The sequence below is a fragment of the Lepisosteus oculatus genome, chromosome 6, assembly GCF_040954835.1.
Source record: "Lepisosteus oculatus isolate fLepOcu1 chromosome 6, fLepOcu1.hap2, whole genome shotgun sequence".
Taxonomy (NCBI): domain Eukaryota; kingdom Metazoa; phylum Chordata; class Actinopteri; order Semionotiformes; family Lepisosteidae; genus Lepisosteus; species Lepisosteus oculatus.
In genome coordinates, this window is record NC_090701.1 from 48,301,919 (window position 1) to 48,321,994 (window position 20,076).

The 20,076-nt window shown below is 36.1% G+C and overlaps 1 protein-coding gene across 3 annotated transcripts in view; it reads right to left on the reverse strand.

The window, feature by feature from the left end:
• The window catches only part of alkal1 (ALK and LTK ligand 1), a 36,011-nt gene extending 20,644 nt beyond the window's left edge, over nucleotides 1-15,367 (reverse strand). For 2 of the 3 annotated variants that reach the window (XM_015353473.2, XM_069190819.1), the window contains exons 1-2: nucleotides 14,876-15,367; nucleotides 13,406-13,683 (exon numbers count right to left, since the gene is read on the reverse strand). In XM_015353473.2, the coding sequence (XP_015208959.1) occupies nucleotides 13,406-13,673 (268 nt within the window). In that variant the 5' untranslated portion in view covers nucleotides 13,674-13,683; nucleotides 14,876-15,367. Of the gene's footprint in view, nucleotides 1-13,405; nucleotides 13,684-13,784; nucleotides 13,834-14,875 lie in introns of those variants that run through there. The other variant, XM_015353474.2, reaches the window with a different exon arrangement.
• Nucleotides 15,368-20,076: the final 4,709 nt, after the last annotated feature.

The window sequence follows — 20,076 nt, forward strand, 5'->3', positions numbered from 1 at the left end:
TATGGAAATATGTTTCTTCAGAAAACAGGGTTATGGACTTCTACATGGACATAACTATAAGATCACATTTTAAATTTTAACTTGTTTCTGCACACCAAGATTGTAAACTCTTTGCTTTTGTTATGTATTACAGTTATTGTACTGGCTATATTCTACCTACCTATATACATATGTTATGAGTAAAGTATCTACAAGTCAAATAAAAACATTTAAAAAATTGAATAATGAAGGATAATTAAAAAGTAAAATTATATTCTAAGGAGCAGAAGCAGAATAATGACAGAATACAAAACAGGAACAGGGAAAGTTGATCTGGTAAAAATTCATGATTCTAGATATTTTAAAGCGTGAACCTTATCCACAAAGAAGTAATTAATTATGATCTGAGAACCATTGACAGAATGTCACAATGAATTACTATAACCCCTAAGAGTACAAATTATTATTTCCAGAATGGTGGATTGCAATATTACTTTCAAAGGCGTCAAAGATTTCCACATTAAATTAACTTAAGAGCACAACCTTTTTTACTGTAGCACAATCTGCCATCTTTTAAACAAGTTCAATAAATTGAACAAAAAAAAAGATCCTTTGGTCAAAATAGGTGGCATTAAACTACAATTGCCCTCAAACGGCATCATACATTCTGAGGGATATAGCAAGATATGAGACCGAAACTCTTAAAAAAGCAGGAGGGCATGAAATAATTGGGTATAATTCTAGATACTCTGTGCATATTAACATGAACAAATGATGGAATACTCTTTCAGAAACATAGCAACAGTTTACAATATGTAGTAAGTAAGAAACTTTATTCCCTTCCTTAACAAAGTAGTGCTAAATCGTTTCTCAAGTGAAAAGAAAGTGTTAAAGCACAGTCAAGTAATTGCGATCTCACATTGTCAACTGGAGCAACTGCTTTTCCTTGCTAGCTTGCTAATGAAGAAAAGAAAACCATAAATTAAAAGTGATAGCTTCCCAAAGGAAATCATTTCAATGGTCTGTGGAGATTATCGGCTTCCCTCTACCTCCTATTTAGTTATATTATTTTAATTAAATTATATGCTCAACTATCTCTGTCTTTTGCAAGCCACAAAATATATATCCTACATGGCAACGAGCCACAAAACAGCGGTTAATGCTTTCACTGTAATAAATTCAATATCAACCACAAAAATATTACAAGCCAACATATAATTGCAGTTGGAAGAGTTCCTACAAGTAACTGTTCAAGGTTATGAAGAAAATCAGATCATTTGAGCATTCAGAGCCAAACAAATCCCTGTATCCTTCCTATACTCCTTTTTTCACTTTTGATTATTGAAATATATATACAACTACAAAATATCAAAAAGTTCCTTTATCAACAGATAAATGAATGGATCTTACATGGTTTACCAGCCTAACCCAAGTTACGTCTTATTTTGCATTGTTTATAAATGTTCCAAAAATGGAGGTGATAACAGTGTAGGTTCAGTCAAGACATTTCTCTTCATTTTTAAAAATACCTTTTACATAAAATGGAGTATATACTACTTAAATAACAAAATCCATTGTAATAACAAATGCTATTGTAATATAAAATATATTTTAGCAGTACTGATATTTTCTATTACTTTAATACACTCACAGGTCAAGCATTTTTTTGTTTTGCAAGTACAGTAAGGTACCATTTTTTATCAAGCCACCAGTAGGTGTTCTGTCAAACTCAATCACTGAAGGCAAAAAAAGTCAGTGCTCTTTGACATTATAGTTCAAAAATAAATAATTACATCACATACTGATATCATGAATTAAAATCTCAAGGGTTTGGAACTCATTAAACTCTGAGTAACATTTTGTTAGAGACAATCCATCCACCCATTTTCTAACCACTTCATCCATTTCAGGGTCACAGGGGAGCTGAAGCCTTTCCCTGCAAGCAACAGGCACAAGGCAGGGTACACCCTGGATAAGACGCCTTTCTATTGACAGCACAAAGAAACACAGACACATACACACTCACTCAAGGGCCAGTTTTTCAGAAGCCAATTAACCTACCATTTTGTTGCTGGTCTGAGGAAGGAAACCTGAACATACAAACTCCATGCGGACAGACTGAACCCAAGGGCCCCACACTGCAAGGCAGCAGTGCTAACCAATGCGCTACAGTGTCACCTGTGTTGGAGATAATAATTGTAATGTAATTTTAATTGCATTTTATACTGATGAAAAAAAGACATGGAACATTTTCTGGAATGAAAATACTATAGTTATAGCTTAGGTACTTTCACAAAAAGTTGTCATATTGTTTTATGCCCTCTGACCAGCAATACAGCTTGTGCAATGAGGCATTGCAACTTGCCGATCACATGAAAGCTCGTTAGGTGCACTTTTACCCAACGAGGTCCAGGTGGAACAATGCCTGATCGGGTCACCTTTAAAAAGGCCTTCACTCAAAGCTTAGAAAAAGGCCACACAGTCAGTTTTCTGTGCATTCCCTAATGCCTCAAATGTCACCAGAAGCAAGGGAGAGGGCCATTGGCATGCTACAGGGAGGCTTCCCATGTGCTGGCCTTAGAGCAAGGAGACCTGTCAGAGGCCCTCTGCTCACACCTCCTGACATCACTCACTGGACTCGTCAGCAGTGGCATCAGGTCCTCCTCACGGACGAGTCACTCTTCAGCCTGTTCCACGCAGACGGGAGGACCAGAGTGTGGAGGAGGAGGTGTTGTGTTTCTTTTTTCCATCAGTATACTTTCTGTTTTTCATATGGGCACATGCTACACATTTATAAACATTATGTATACTATATACTGTACTTAACTACACATTTTCCAGTTTCCCACCTTTGGAATGAATGGTTAAATTAATATGATAAACATTGCAGCTTTTGTTCAGTATGTATAACAAAACATTTATCTAAGCTATCTGTAAACAATACATATTATGTAAGTTCAAAATTACAATTTTGCTATTTGTTTTCTTTACATACATTTTCTATTGGCTGTAGAGCAGTTTTTTAGTGAACAATGAGGATTTTGTCACATTTTTATGAAAAACAGATTCCAAAGCAAAATCCATGTAACAGATCCAGGCATAATTAAAGCCTACCTTTCAGTGACTAACCTTCTAATTTAATATGTCAAACTTCTTGGTGTACAAGGTAAGCCAAATGACCCAGGATGCCTTTGGTCTGAAATCTGGCTGTGGTTATGACTGATGACTGATCAGAGAGAACTCGTTCCCACGGCTTTTGTAAAGAAAATTGTTTTGCTCTAATAAATCTCTCCCCTGTGATGGACTGGCGTCCCATTCTGGGGGCGGTCAGTCGTGTGCTTTAAGTGCTGCCTTACACGCTATGCTTCAAAGACAGGCTCCGACTTGAGGCAGCACTGACTAGGATAAGTGGCTTTTTAATTATGAATGGATAGCAATACAAATCTTGAAACTTAAACTCATCAGATATACAGTACACAGAACTACAATAATGTACATCTTTACAAAATCCTTTGAAACTCTTTTACAAATGACTTGCTTTCTGAAGGAGTTTCTTTTTTTATTTGTTCTTTATTAATATATATATTATTAATATACCTGATGATCCTTTTACAGAGTAGGTGTCTTATCAAGTTAGACAGTAATCATTTGAACTGTACTCCATTAATTATTCATTTAGCTAAAAGACGATATTTTGACTAAATAAAACTGTATGTTGCCTATATTTTTCTCGTAATACTTTCAAAGAAGCACCACAAAAAAATCCAATTTAACAGACAACAGGAGAAAATAACTTAAAACTTGTTGTTCAGTTCAAAGAAACTCAACACGCATTACCTGGCCATAAGAAACATCCCTAATTATACTTAGAACATGGTTACATTTTTATCCACCAATATGATCTAAGCACAAACTGCGGTTTGCAGACTTTGAATCGGTGTATCAACGTGTTACAAGTTCAAATTAGGATATTTAAAAAGGGATGACCGGTCCTGACCCATTTCTGAGAAAACCTGTTCTAAAAATATAAGAATCATTTGCCAAACAAAGGTCTAGTGATAAGTACACAAAACGCTATAGAAAATTATCAAAGGCTGTCACGAGACTGAAAGAGGTTAAAAGTCTAGGAACTTTATAAAACAAGACATTTATAAATAATCTATCAACACTTTAACAAAAAGTAGTTTTCTTTATTTGACTGTCATAATGGTGGCAGAAACTCAATGCAGTACATAGAAACAACAAATCAGCTAGAATATTATTATTTATTTTAAAAATGTTTTGTATAAAAATATACCATTTGCTTTTGCACTTTTTTGGTTGTTGATTCAGGGGCCATTCTAAACAGAGATACTGTATGACTTGAAGATGTTTTGCCTCAAAAGTTAAGTCTGTTCAAACATTGTTTTTCAACATGTCTAATTCATTTATGTTTACCTTGGAATGTTACACTCTAAATTGTGTACATTTAGATTTATTAAGTTACTTAAATCAAATCTGGTCAAGTTGCAAACAGTGGCATTAAACAACAGTTAAACCACAAGAGACAGTGCTAATTAAATGTTAGGATGCTGAAGTGCTAAGGAGTTACAGTGTTGATGTATAGTGAAAAAACAGTATCAGACAGTAAGTGAGGCCTCTCTGGGGTTAAGTACAGTATGTCCTGAAGAGATGACTTTTCAGTTTCTTTTGGAAACCGGCAAAGTGAGTGGGAACTAGGGGACTGGCAATAGTGATGGACTGCTGAGCCATCCAGGAGAGACTTGAAGTGGTTAGATGTGCCTTTTCCAATTTCAAGCCTTAAAAACAGGATAAGCCCTGGCCCTGTGTGCCATTAGGTGTGGCACAGAATCATCTACTGTACTTACCCAACAATGTGATAAGAACACACGTACAACTTACTGCTAAAATGTCAGACATTTTAGGTTTGGAAAAAAATTATGCTGGGAATTTTGTTCAAAGTAACTGTAAAATGTTGCAGAAGCACTTCAGGACACGTTGCCAAAGTGGTCCTGAGAGGTGAGATAAATCAGAGTGCAAGCTGGCAAGGAATACGTAGTCAAATCCACAATGAAAAGTGGAAGGAGGTAAAATTACAAAGCTGTGGCAGTGGGGCCACATTTGGGAGGTACAGTACAAGGCTCCACTATATTTTAATTTTACATAAAATACATTTTACTTTGTCAGTTGTTAATAGACCCTATAACTGCACATAAACATTTATTGGGCCTTTTCATTATACAAATATAATTTACTTGAAATATTATTCATGTACCAAATTCAAGCCAATACTTTAAAGTATTGTCTTCGAGGTGCAGAAAATAAATACATTTTTCGCATACAGATCTAAGACACTGTTATTGTTAATATTTTATTCTGCTGTAGCCTGTAAGCCAAGAGTTAATTATGACATTATGACAAACCCCCCAGATGAGCTGAATAACCTGCACACCCTTGTAGCTCGTATTATGTGCCCACATATTTATTACATACCGGCATTTGACAGATGATGGGCAAACCCTGAATAAACTTTTTCAAGGGATGTATTATCTATTAATTGAATAATTAATACCTACTCTATATATTTTATGAATTCTGTATGCATGATCTATGTATTGACCATTTACTAGCATTCAAAATACTGTTTCAGTAACAAAGTAGCAATGCATATCCTACAGGTGATCCTTAAAAGATTCTTAAAAGTTTACAGTAAGCTAAACAATCAATACACTTTGTTCTAGACAACAGACTGGAACATTGAACATTATGAAGTTTTAAATGTATAGCTTTTAATACAATTTAAACAGTATGCCCCTGTAGAAAATATTTACTGTATAAATGGAAGTGCTGTTTGCATTGTTTGATTGCCATCTTTTCAGTAATTATGCATTCAGTGATATAATTTAAATTATTCTGAAATACTGTTAGCCAGATTTCTTTAATCCAAGATTGGATTTCTGTGCTTTTTAAGAATCACTGAGCCTGGTTTGTAGGTGTTTAACAGAGTTTAACAAACAAAATATCTGTTGATAGGACCTAACACCTAATTTATGGTACTCAAATAATTCCCCCCCCCCCCTTAAAATTACAGGTCAGTAAAACTTTGCATCTTTCCACCATCCCCATTTTGGCTCTTTCAATAACACCTTGGCTCACTCCACACAGAGGTTCTGACTACCTTGTCCTTCTGCCCAAGTTGTCTTCTCTCAGCTAAGTGGGTTTAAGCCAAAGAATGTTGCAATCGCTTGCATAGCCAAGCAACTATTAGATGTGGGGTGTTGTCTGAATGTTCTGGACTAGTGTAAAAAGAACAAGTAATAGCTGTGGAACAATTTCACTTATTTCCCAGTGGTCTTTCAGGGCACCATTTTCACAGATATAGTTGTATGTTGTTACACCTTTTAAGGCATTATAAAGGTTTATGCATATATAACAATCTTGCATGATTTATTACCAGAAAAAAAAACTTTTTCAGGTACTAAAGGTACAACCAAGTTTAAAAATCAATTTGCCAGTTTAACTGTTTTTAAAACCAAAGCAAGAGGCACTGGTTTATACATAGGGTTGTGGGAGTCTGCAACAAGCTACCCATCCATATTATTGAAGCCAGTACCCTGTCTTATTTCAAGAAATGATTGCATGAGATTCTCAAATCTATGTGCTACAAACTATGAAGGTCAAATGGCCTCTTCTCATTTGGAACCTTTCTTATATTCTTTATTTGCCAAAAAAATACAAAGTGTTGCACCCCCAACTTCCTTCTACTAAACACATTTTTGTGTCACTGGCAGTTCAGCACAATGTTGAGCTACAGTATATAAATTTGTCACATAAAAATATCTGCTCCTTTCTGTTGCTAATACAACAGCGAAGCACTCTTGTGAGGTCCCATTAATAGCTATTAGGATTATCATCTTTGTATTAGAATTTCAAAGCTTTCCCTAAGATGATATTGGGGACAACAGATCACATGTTCTTTTAACCGTCTTGTAGTACCATTTTTGGGTCCTTCCACTGGCTCCATATTGCCAGATAATAATAATAATAATAATAATAATAATAATAATAATAATAATAATAATAATAATAATGATTAACACTTATATACTGTAGCACTTTTTTGGACACTCCACTCAAAGTGCTTTACAGGTAGTGGGGACTCCCTTCCACCACCACCAGTGTGCAGCCCCACCTGGATGATGTGACAGCAGCCATAGTGCGCCAGAACGCTCACCACACATCAGCTACTGTATCAGTGGGGAGGAGAACAGACTAATGAAGCAAATTCATAGATGGGTATTATTAGGAGGCCATGATTGGTAACGGCAAATGGGAAATTTGACCAGGATGTTGGGAATACACCCTACTCTTTTTGAAGAAACGCCCTGGGATTTTTAACGACCACAGAGTCAGGACTTTAGTTTTATGTCTCATCCGAAGGACGGTGCCTTTTTACAGTATAGTGTCCCAGTCACTATACTGGGGCATTCGGACCCACGCAGACCACAGGGTGAGCACCACTAACACCTCTTCCAGCAACAACCTTTAGTTTTTCCCAGGAGGTCTCCCATCCAGGTACTGACCAGGCTCACACCTGCTGAGCTTCAGTGGGGGCTGCCAGTTGTGAATTGCAGGGTGATATGGCTGCCAGCTGCAATTTAAAATCCTAACTCTTTTCTATTCCTGTTCCTACTATCTGAAGTCCTTTCCCTCATCTTACACAACCTCAATGTCTGATCACATTCTTTCCCTACCCTAACCCTACAGTGCCAGAAAGAGCAACTGTGCACAATCACCTGTTCAGATAGCATCTGTGCTGTCTCAATTCTCAATTACATTCTTCAGTCACTCTAACCCTCGTAGTGCACTAATGCTCTTAAATTCTCAAAACAGCAAAAGTATAGTATGTCCTTATTGTACTTGTTCACAGTAAACTTGTATATTGTAATATATGTACTATCAGAAGGTTGTAAGTAGTGCTGTTTCAAAGTAGCAATGTATAACAACAACACACACCCTGCGTGACTAGTAATTATGCATGGCTAATTTCTTTATCAAATAAAATAAATACAAAATACATAAAAGAGTTCACTTTTTACAAACATATAAGAATAGGATCTTTCTCTAAAATTTAGTTCTGCAAACATGTATGTAATAAACACATGATAAATACCCAATAAGTGAAAAACCTGAAATTATAGACTGGTTGATTATGTGTATATTTAGTTTTACAATTTTGTTTTAAAAAAAACTAAAACTAGCTGATTCCACTAGCAGATAGAGTGGTTTTACTCATTTTAAAATGTAAGCTGAAGTATTTTTTAATAGGAAATGCTTGTGGAGTATTAATACCTGTGTAGGCATGCAATTCATGAAGTTATGTGGGGCACACAACCCTTTGGAACTAAGTGGGTGAAGACCATTGCCACATTGCCATAATGTACATTAATGTACATTAACTTGGATTGTGCAAATAATGTTAATGTGGACTAGTCTTACACTGTAGTTAATGAGTTTATTAACTAATATGTCTTGAAAGCACTGCATTATACAGTTTCCCTAAGAGCTGCTGTTTTTTTAAAGAAACCAAGAAACCCTACTATTCATTGTTAATTTGTAAAGCCACTATATGTCACCAGTATAAGGAAAGGCCAATAATTATTATATTAAAAGCTGAAATAATTAACTTAATATTTATCCCAATTCTGAGCTCTGCTTGAAACATTTTACTGTTAAATATCAAGAGTGATCATAACCATAAAGATTCTGATGTCTCCAAAGACCATGGTAGGATGAATCGTTCTTTGATTATTATTTTATTTTTGTATTACAAGTCCAAACCACAAATGTTTAAATTATTTGCCTTATCTAACATCTACCACAAGCTATCTTTTATGGAGATTTTCAGAAAGATGATGTTATATTATTAATTGGATACATGACAGTTTAAGAAGCTTTACTGGCAGTCCAGTATACTACTACCAATAACACCTCCTTGAATTTATACAGCAGTTTTCATCTCAAGGATCCCAAATCACTTTACATAAAGGAAGGGCCACTTCATCCACCACTGAAATGCAGCATCATCCTAGATGACAAGGAACAGCCATTCTATACCAGCAGCCCCGATTCACAGCAGTTCAGATGGTGATGGAAATGTTGAATGGTGAATCGGAAATGTTGTTACTAATTTAAAGAGGAGCTTTCGGTAAACCAGACTGTGCAAGTCAAGAGTGGAAGTTTACCAGGACAGTTGTTAACACCAAACAGACAAATCCTTGCATTACTGTCCACATTGGGGCTTTGGTGTGGAAATTGTGGTCTAGGGGAAAGAGTGCCACCTACTGGTTTACCTACTTTCTTATAGCTGCAACCTTGTTCTCAGAATCCTCAGAATTGTCTCATCCCAGTTTTCAACAGGCCCTTTCTTGCTAAACTCCTGAGTTCTGACAACGTTGAATTAGAAGGTGGTAAAGCTGCTGTATGCAATGAAAGTAGCAAAAGAAAACTTATGCTAATAATATAATTTCATTCAAATTTCAATTTTTTGGAAATAACCAAAATTCCAGATGCTTTTGCATGATATTGTAGGCCAAGTTGCTATGTCAATACACACTAGGCTTTCCAAGATCACTGCAGTCTTAATCTGGTTTGTTAGAGAAGCAGTGAATTAACCTGGTGATTAACCTGAAAATTGATACAAGGCTAGATCAAAGCCATAGTAACAGTCAAACACAAGCAATAGTAAATCACAGTTTTGCATCCTTCCCTCTTACTATTGAGGAAGGAGGTTACGGATCTCGTTTTCTCTAAAACCCTTAATTGAAATTACAAGACTTTCTGAAAGGAAAAAAATAAACTATATGGAATAATTAACATGAAAACACGGGACCACATGTGCAGTAAATGTAAGATATGCACAATATGACCAAACACGAATTGATTCTTGGCTTATTGTTTCAAATTGTAAAGGAGCATCATGTTAACCATCATAAGTTGAAATATTATATTGAAGTTGCAGCTATAAGTTAAAAGACTGAATATCCAACTAGAGCCTTTTCATCATAAGGGCCTTTACTGTATTATTTCAGACAAAGATCTTGTACTTCTGGTAACAAACACCCTTAAGCAAAATCCAGTTGTTATAGGGATACGTAACCAAACACTAAACTTTTTTTTTATTAATCACATCTAAAAATAAATTAAAAAAAGAACTTGAATAAACTAATTAAAAGCAAACTGCTTTTTTAAAGTACTGTAGCTTGCAATTGCACAATATCTTAAAATCATCATTTAAACTAACAATAAAAAACAAATACAATAACAAAAAACATACAATTTGCACTAGCTTTAACAGAAAATACTAAAAATAACAACAGATGGAAATAATTGTATTGTTTTTACTTTTTATTTGTCATTAAATTATACTATAAAAGCTTTCCTAATGTTTCAGTAACCACATCCAATAATCATCAGGCACAAGTGCCATGAGAGTCATTGCCAAACTGGTAGCTAAATAACAATTAGCTTCAACTGAATGGTAATACTCACTAGATTTTCACAGTATTTTCTTCATGCAGATTCCATAAAACATAATTTCAGGGTTTCAAGTGTGAGGTGTTCCATCCTCAGTCAAAGTACTCACGTGGTACAAAAAGGTAGCTGTTACAAACATATAACCTAAAACACTCTGGACACCCTTTTAACAAAAAAAAATTGAATTTGTTATGCAGGAAGACAAGTTATGGTGTGGTCAGTTAGCAAATCTACAAAATATCACACAATATATCTGACCAGACTGATAGCCCATAGAAGATTATAAAAAAAAGGTTTGATAAAGGGGAAGGAAAACACGTTTTAACGGATGCTGACAAAGAGCTTTTTTTCCCCAAAAACAAAGCAAAGAACTGTACGGATAAGCATCTCCAAGCAAATCTTGAGAACTTGATTGTTATGACTATACAGCACATCCATGTCATAGAACTGCCATCAACAAATAACACGTATCACACAGAGCCCATTTCCATGGGACAAGAGCAGAACTCGGTATGTAAAGAACAACATACAATTTAACAATATCATTGCAGAAATGCAAGACAAAAATACCACGTTGAGGAAAAAGAAGTACCATTTCCATACAAACCACAGCAGAAGATCATAAAAACTAATGTAAGGCAGTATAATATATATAATATAATTATTCTTATGAAACGATATCTGTTTGTATCTGTTTTATTTCAGTCATGCAGTTGAGTTGCAAGGTGGGAAACAATTTCAAAGTAGAGATACTGTATACATATTCAACACTGCAGGATCTGTGATTTTTTATTTCCACAATTTGTTTCCTATCTAGTTCAGAATACCAACTATAGAATCACCATTCTGCTCATACTGTTTCTTTTTATTTCTCTTTTAGTTTGGAAATTATACTATTTTGCTGATGATATTCCTCAACAGGGGGTTTTGTTGGACAGATTACTAATAACTTGCACTATTTAAAACATTCTTAATGTTCAACATTGTCTCTAAAGCTAATGGTTAAGAAGTTATAATAATTTTAGTAATTATTATAGCCATAAAAGTATAATCATTACCACATATGACTTCTGCTTATAAATCCTATGATAGGACTTAAATCTGTCAGCTCTATGAATCATGTTCTACGCATGAAAGTTGCTCTGTAATTTCACTGAATCCTTATTTCCTAAATTGTTGATAATAATTTTAATTTCACCTCTGCAATTAAAGATTAAGATAGCCATCTTTAGAATCCTGTGAAATTTTTCTAAGGCAAAATATGTTATAGTGAGTAAGTCAGAATAAATGTATTGTTTTTTACATTCGACACTGCATGCTTTTGGTTAAAACACATCTGAGGAATTCCCTGTGACCATGTATTCCCCTCTTTAACATCTTTAACCGAAATAAAAAATAAACAGGCAATTCCATGGCTGGTCTTTGGTATTTGACAGGACTCAGAAAGTTCTTCATACAGTACTTGCCGTCAGCAATGTTCTGTAGGTATAGCTGTTTAAACCTGAGTTCTGTTCTTGGTAACCTGTACATGAAAATACTGTAGTAATGCCCTGTTACAAAGAGGTGTTTTCCGACATTTTTTTAATTGGTCCATAAACCATGTTAAATTAAAGTATTGAAGCAAAACTGGCGCTTGTGAAATGTACTCAATTGTCCTTTAAGGATTTGGGCACGTGATGCTGAGATCAATCGCTAGGGCCGTTCTGCTTGAACGAGTTTGCTTTCTTCTCAAGTTAACACAGCGCTTTCTATCAACCCTCACAATTTCCTAAGTAAACGATACCTTTAAACGATAATATTGCTAATAAAATAAATAATAAAAATAATGTATTTTGATGTAAGAGGTAAGTAAACATTTGTATATCAAATAACCACCACATCATTCAAAAACGTATATTTAAATCATCCAAATATATGCAATTTAAGATTTTATTTCAGAAAATAAGGACATTTAAAATTGCAGAATAGCTTTGCTTTTTAAAGCAAAATTCTACGTCTTGCTGTTAGGAGAATGTAATTACCTATCCAATGATTTAAGATGTTAAAGGAATTTATACATAAATTCTGCATGCTAAAACACCCAACAAACGCCGCTAATTGATATGTGTGAATGTGTTCATCCATACAATACATTGAGACGATTTCTAACGTCATAAGCAATAATCGGAAACTGACAAGTAAATTAATCCGGTTTAATTAATATACTAACGAAGAACACATGTCCATGTTTTTTATACATGCAGGTTATTTATACGAATCATTACTGATCAGCGTGTCGCTGAAACTGTTTTGAAGTAATACGATATGAATGTATCTTCAAAGACAGTTCGTTAAAAAGTTATGACGAAAAATATAAATACTTTGTATCTGGTTTATGTACCATATTCTTCAACATTCCGAATTTGGTACATCAAATATTTGTTCTTGAGTATTCAAAATATCTGTTAACTAACATCACCAAAATCAATAAAACATCTCAAATGATTATTCTTTTAGTGTATATAACAAATGCTATTTTTTCTGTTTAAAATGGATATTGAAGTGTGTGCGCGCGCACGAACGCTCAATCGGTTCACATACAGTAACTTCTAAACAGAATAATACTTCGGGGCAATCATGTACATTTCAAACTAAGTTTACTGCGGTTTGTTTTTCCCAAAAAGCTCAGAAAATGCATATTCTTGTAGTAAACCCGATGAATAGGACAATCCTAACATTTAAATTCAGTGGGGCACCAAAACACAAGCAGAAGTTTGAGTCGAGGTGCCTTAATGCTTTTTCTTCTACAGTACAGTTGGGTCTGTGCGCTATTATCTCTTCAGAGTCAAATACAATAACTGGAGGATTAGAGGCTGTCATCACCGGCTAAAAATAAAATATAGCAGCTTACCTATTGGTCTGCTGTTGTCCAGCCTGGGAAAAAACAAGGCCTTTTCACGAGAAGAAAATTTGTAGTCTTGATCTACAGAATAGAGGCCACTAGTATAGCGCCTGGAGACACTTTTGTCACCTTGGTTGTCCCCAATGACTTGCATGATGAGGTCTAGAAGTGTTCTTCTTTCTTTCTGCCTGGCTTCCTTGCTGTCCATACATTGGCCCGAGGTGACCAGCAGAAAGATAATGCTCAACAGTACGTGCCATTTCTTTTCAGCCCGCATCGCTTAAGATCTGCATATGCAAAGAGACAAAACAATATGTGTAATTATACATACAGCTTCCTGCAACAGATCCACACTCCCTATCTTTTTCTTTCTACATGGCCAGTCTACCTTAATCGACTGAGCTGACTCTCCTCCTACATCACTGGTTCCATTCCATAACTAACATCTCTTTAGGGCGCATTTATAGCAACGGATTAGAAAAAAGGTTTTACCAAAGCCGCACACAGCAATCCGGGGTTTAGTTCAGATGTACTAAGCACTCATCCTCATATTATATGAGTGACTTCATCCAGCCTTGCCTGTATGCTGTATATATTTGTGTTTTCAGAAGATCTGTAGTTGCCTATAAACTTGAACCCACTCCTTTAAAGTGGGGATGGTTATGTCAGTTCGCTGGCGATACTGTACGTATTCTCTAGAACTATCTTGTACTTAAAAATCTAAATTACTGTATTAATATTTCTCATTAGAAATTTAAGCGCTGTGTTTTAGAAGTCGTCTTTGGTGAACTGACGTTTGACACAGTTTCTAGTTTGCCTTCTGTTGTTGGTCATTAAATTGTACTGAGTATAAAACCTTAACCTTTTAAAAAAATACATTCCTTGCATACAGTATGCGCTGAATCAATTCCATCAACGCTCCTTCAAACTTTCAAGATAGAAGTATTTAGCTATTCCATGATAACCGTTAGCAGCACTGTGCTAAGGAATAGGTAATTATTGCTAAATTATATTATTAGGATAGAGGTGGTTTTGATATTATCCTTATAGAGCTGAAATACGTTTTTGTCCCCAGTCATCATTGGATACGTTCTCAAGCTGTTTACAAGAGTAACTATTTCAGTAAAACTGTTAGCTACAGTTATGATTATATTGCGCCCCAGGTAGTGGAAAAGCACGCCTGTGTAAAACACTTACAGCATTTATTGCAGTTGTTTGCAGACAAAAAACCTGGAAACGATAAAGGATGCACTAATGTGTACGGCAGTTAAAAACAACCCAAAAAAAAAGTGATGCAGATTTTTAGAATGACCGAGGTGGACGAGAATATGATGTGGTACGAAGTGAAACTTTGGTGTTTCATCAGTTGCTAAAAATGTTGGGAATAAACAGAGGTAAACAGACACATAGTTTAAGAAATAGTCGAATGTTTTTAAATAATATCGTACAATACAAAAGCTGATTTTATGTAAAACTTACAATTTATGCTCTCGATGAATGCTTACGCTCTGTGAAGTCTGGACAAAGTTGATACTACAGAAAAACTCCTCGTGTAGCCGATTTTGTTTTTGATGCAGGTAACAGCCTGTGGAAGGATGTCTCGTCTTGTGTCTTGTTGGCTACCATGCGGCTCAGTTATATATGTTCAGCAAGAGCAAGTTCAGTTTAATACAGTCGACTTTGGGTGGGTGGCAAGCAGTCAAGACATGTTTCGTTTACTTCAGCTCGTGGTTGCTCCCTTTAGCACATGCCCCTCCTTTCTGCAGTGCATCATCGTTGGAGTCGCAATTCCGAATTGGTTCTATTCTCTTGAAACAGAAAATCCCACTTGTTCAGTAAAGAACTAGTTAGTTTATGTTAGGTAGTCTGAACTGGCACCACTCGTCTCGGAAACTCCAATTTAAACAACTGAAAACACTAAGGACTGTTCTCTGGATCGCCAGTTCCCGAAGACCTGTTCAGATGGAGATGCCTCCGACTACTGTGGCTTACTTTGTTGTGCGCCTGACCGGTTAAAGTAGTCAGTCAGCTGATGAATTGTACGGAGATGTCCTGAAAGTCTTGTGACTACCCCCTTGCAAATATCTGAATTTACGATGGGTTTCTTTTTTTTCAGGTAGTGAAATACTATTTGCGCAGCAAAATTCGTATTATTGACTGTCTGCAAAGGTTAAATATTTCATATTTGACTATTGTCTTACTGCGAGCTGTAAGACAGTGCTGACTTGGGTACATTCACAGGTAAACGCGATCACGCTTTGTCGTTCAGCTATTCTGTTTCAAAAGTACAGGTAGTTGAGGGAATTTGTTTGCTAAAGGTCTGCCTGAGGGCTGAAGTTTTATTTATCGACATAATTATATAAATTAAATTAAAAGTGTTAAGTGCTGGTAGGTTGAACTACACAATTGTGTAGCATATACAGTATGTTTTAAAATATGTTAAGGCATTATGTGTTTTATGTGTAGCTATCAAGGTATTTATTAAAGTGATGCAAGCTTTAATAAAAGTGATTTGATTACAAGCGTTGCGTATTTTTGCTTGATCTTCTTGCAGCATTCCGTTTAAAGCGATAGATAATCTCAGGTCAGCACGAAAACTGCAGTCGCAGCACAATAAAATAATAAGAAATCATTGTGAATTTTAGTGTTACCAACGCTATAGCCATTATGTATACATATGTCAATCTCAAATGGACCTGTGGAATTTTAATTAAATTGGTTTAATTAAACCTTGATTGGACGAACTTAGCCCTTCACTCAGGTGTTAGCTTTTTCTGTTAACTTAAAGAGAGAAATCCTGCTTTTTGATTCCGACGATTGGAGTTAGGAACCGATGTACTCTTTTAGTCCAAACAAGAAGAACACGTATAGTATACTGTAGCTCAGGAGCTGTGCTGCGAAGAAGAAAAAACAATTGTTCTTGTCATTAGTCTTTAGCTAAGTTTTATTTGTTAATATAATTGTATTACCTTTGTGGGGAGACCATAAAATTAACATTTACTATAGTTTAAAAACGAACAGTGGTAATATATAATTCGTATTGTGTTTTACTTGCACATAAAAGCTGTACACCTGTAACAGGGTAAAGTACAATACCAAAAAATGAAAACCAGGTGGAAGAAAGAGGAGAAAAAATACTTTTTAAGATTGTGTCTTACATTTTTCTTAAGAGTAATACTATTCTGAACAAATATTACCAACCGCAACCCCCAACTGGTAAGACAGTATTACTTACAGAGGGGTTTTATAATCTGTCTTAAGTGACCAGTTAGTCAAATTCCATAGTGTTTACACTGCACAGGAAATGAGAGAACTCCAGTAAAACTGAACACTATTTATATTTAGTGTCAATGCTGTGCCTCATTCTGCACCAAAGTAAGCATGACGTCTAGCATGCCATGATGTGACCCCATCATTTTTACGTTTGGTACCGCTGACAGGGAATCTTGCTACAGTATATAGCCCCAGCCACCAATAAGGAGGGACAGTAACTAGAGCACCATTCCTTTAGGAATGCTAGGTTGTTTCTTGTAGATTATTATTTCTGCATTTTTATGTTTCTTTTTTATTTAGCACCCTTGTGGGAGAGTAAAACAGGAGATGTCTGAAAAAAAAGGAAGATTCCTGAAAAAAGAGATGTATTTTATTTTCTTTTTTAATCTATTGTATAAAACCCAATGTACAACTAAAATAGAAGACTCTGAATGTCTTTAGTTTCCATATTCATTCATGCCCATCTTGTTATATTTATGGTCCCAGACTGTGCCCTGCTGAAGTTACTTTCCTAATTGATTTTTGCAAAACCTGAATGTGTGAGTACAGTAAGTATTTTAAATATTGTAAGTGACACTGCTTAGCCAAGTGAAATGCTGGGGAGGGTTGCTGGTTTGTGTTGCCAATCCTGTTGTTAACGTGCGTTGGTGTCTGTGATATTTGATTCGGTTCAGATGCATTATGAGTATTAGAAAAGGCACCTGTCACGGACGTCCAAAGGGACTAACCGTGGGGAGCAGGAGAGCAGAAAAAGACCCATATGCGTAGCGGCGAGACGGGAAAAAGGCCCGGGCTCATTAGTGCAAAGAGTTCAGGAATGCCGTATAGAAACCTATGCCCTCAGGGAGCGGACGTGGGGCGCCCTGGTGCTAGGCGGGTCTCAGGACATCCGAACATCAATGCTGAGCGAGGACTGAGTGCAAGACCCGGAAATATATAGCCCAAGGGAAAGAGAGGGACAGGAAGGACAGCAGACCGGAAACTTGGACAGGACAGAGAAGGAGCGCCCTCTGGCTGCAGAGGGCGTGACACACCTTGTGTTACCCTTGGCCTCCGACCCTCTAACCTGACCTAGCCTTCCCTCCTGTGCCCACACTACAATGTTCTATGGCCCCGAAATGAGTAGCTGTAAAGTGTTGTGTTTTTATAAAAAAAAAGAGAGCAACTGTTTGTTGTGTTCTTGCTATAACCAGACAGACTGGGGAATTCATCCCATTGCTATCTGAAACCTGGACCTTTACTGGCAAAAAAAATGACCACACTCAACAAAGCAGAGAATATTTGGGTAAAGGAACATCAGAGAAACAGAGCTCAAAGTGCTAAACGAAAAAGTCTCTATAGATATCTATCATCTCCACTGTCTGCAGAATTGAAAGGTGTTGTCTCTCAATCACCCAGAGGTGGGCCTGCAACAGAAAGCCAGATTTAGATTGAATGTGTGAGCAGTGTCCGCTTCTTTCAAGAATCCATTATTCGACCTCACAAAGCGAAACTTAGCTTTTAATTTATTAGTGGAGACTCCTCCCAGTCTCTTTCTTTCTCTGTCCCCAGGACTGAAGAGCAGGAGTGCCAAGGGTGTTCACCCTCTTACAAACCACAGCTCCAGCAGTTCAGGTCTGTTGCGCTGAGTGTCTTTTGCTGTGTCAAAACCAGTGAATGTAAGGGAAAAGAGGTGTGTACAGTTCTCAGAATTTAGTATTAATCTTAGAGAGCAGAACATCCTATAGAACAGTGGTTTTCAACCTGTGAAACATGAGGACATTGATATATGGGCTAATCATTTTATTTAAACATTTAAAAAATTATTTCAATTGCTATTTGTGAAATTATCTTACGTCAAGGAAAATTCATTTTTACTTTAAAAAATAGTGAAACAGGTTGAAGGCAGTGTGATACAAATTCACATTTCAACTTAAGTTCATTTAATTTAAGTGTTTGCCTCAAACATGTTCAGCGTGAATTCTGAAGTTGCATATTTGCCTTATAAAATTATAAAACAAGTTTTGAAATTCCGTGGAAGAAAAAGAGCACCACAAGTCACTTTCAATATGTTATGGTAGTTATTTATCATCATCTTATCAAAAGTGCATAAAATCCAGGCTGCCACACCTAGGGGGCTGAAAATGGAAAGAGGATACACAGAGCAAAGTTAATTAATGAAAGATGTCTTGGGCAATTGTCAATTGTTAGTTCCAAATTGTATCATGGATCATCACAGATTACAACGTGTAATCCACTGAAATGGAGTCACTGAAATGACCACTGCTTGGTAGTTTCAAATTGTGCTACAAAGTTGTATGCTTCACAGTGAGGGAACAAGTAAAGGTTTATTCCGTGCTGAAGAGAGAAGAAAAGAAACACAATGTTTCTGCTGTCTAGCCCTTTTCAGGTGTGAGAAAGAGAGGAAAGTCAGCAGCTGATAAAGCATGGATAAACAGCTGAAACGTTGTCTCTTTTCTTCTCTTTTCAGCATGGAATAAACTTTTACTTGTTCCTTTGCAGCCTATGCATGCTGACACAGCTACCTACTTGAACTGCTTCACAGTGACTTTGGAATGTAAATTTGACATTACGTCTAGTATGAAAGAAACATTTCAGATTCCATGACACACGGAGACTATTTCTATTTGCACTGAAAACCAAATATTGTACACTTTAATTTAGAATTTATAGTAAAGGCATCTCTCTCCCCCATTCCCATAATGACAAGGTTACGTTCCGTTTTTACCTGAAAAACCATGAAATATTTCTATGCTAAAAATGTAATGGGGATATATTCCTGAGAAGGAATCTGATACATACTGTATAACTCTTAAATATGGAATACCATAAATACAACTTAAAATGAATCACCACAGACTTAAATGTGTTGATTAAATGATTGTTCCAGCTTGTGTTCTTTCTGCTTGGAGACATGTTCTTCCTGTGTCTGAGTAGGTTTCTACCAGGAACACTGGTTTGCTCAATGCCTAAACACACACTGTTGAGGTTAACTGGTGTTTCTAAATTGTCACTAGTGTGTAAATGGACTAGCATCCCATCCCTTGTCCTTTGTTTCCTTGTACAGTTTCAGTTGTAGTGCCCCATGACCATTAATTTGAATAAGCATCTATTGCAAATGGGTTAATGAAAACCTACCATACAACGTGGTGAGAGGGGATAAAAGTGCAAGCAAACATACATACTGTATCTGTGGTAAAAGGTATTTTTAAATATCTCAGAATTGTAACCAAAGCCAGGGTCAGACAACGTAGGATTTCAAACTGGGTAACAGAGCGAAAGAAAGAGAAAATCCAGAGGCAAGTTCAGTGAACAGGCAGGGTCTAAATACTGTACGAAGCTCATTTCATTCAAGGTCATGGGAAGCAGGAGTCAAAACACAGACAAGACGATCAAATTCAAGTGAG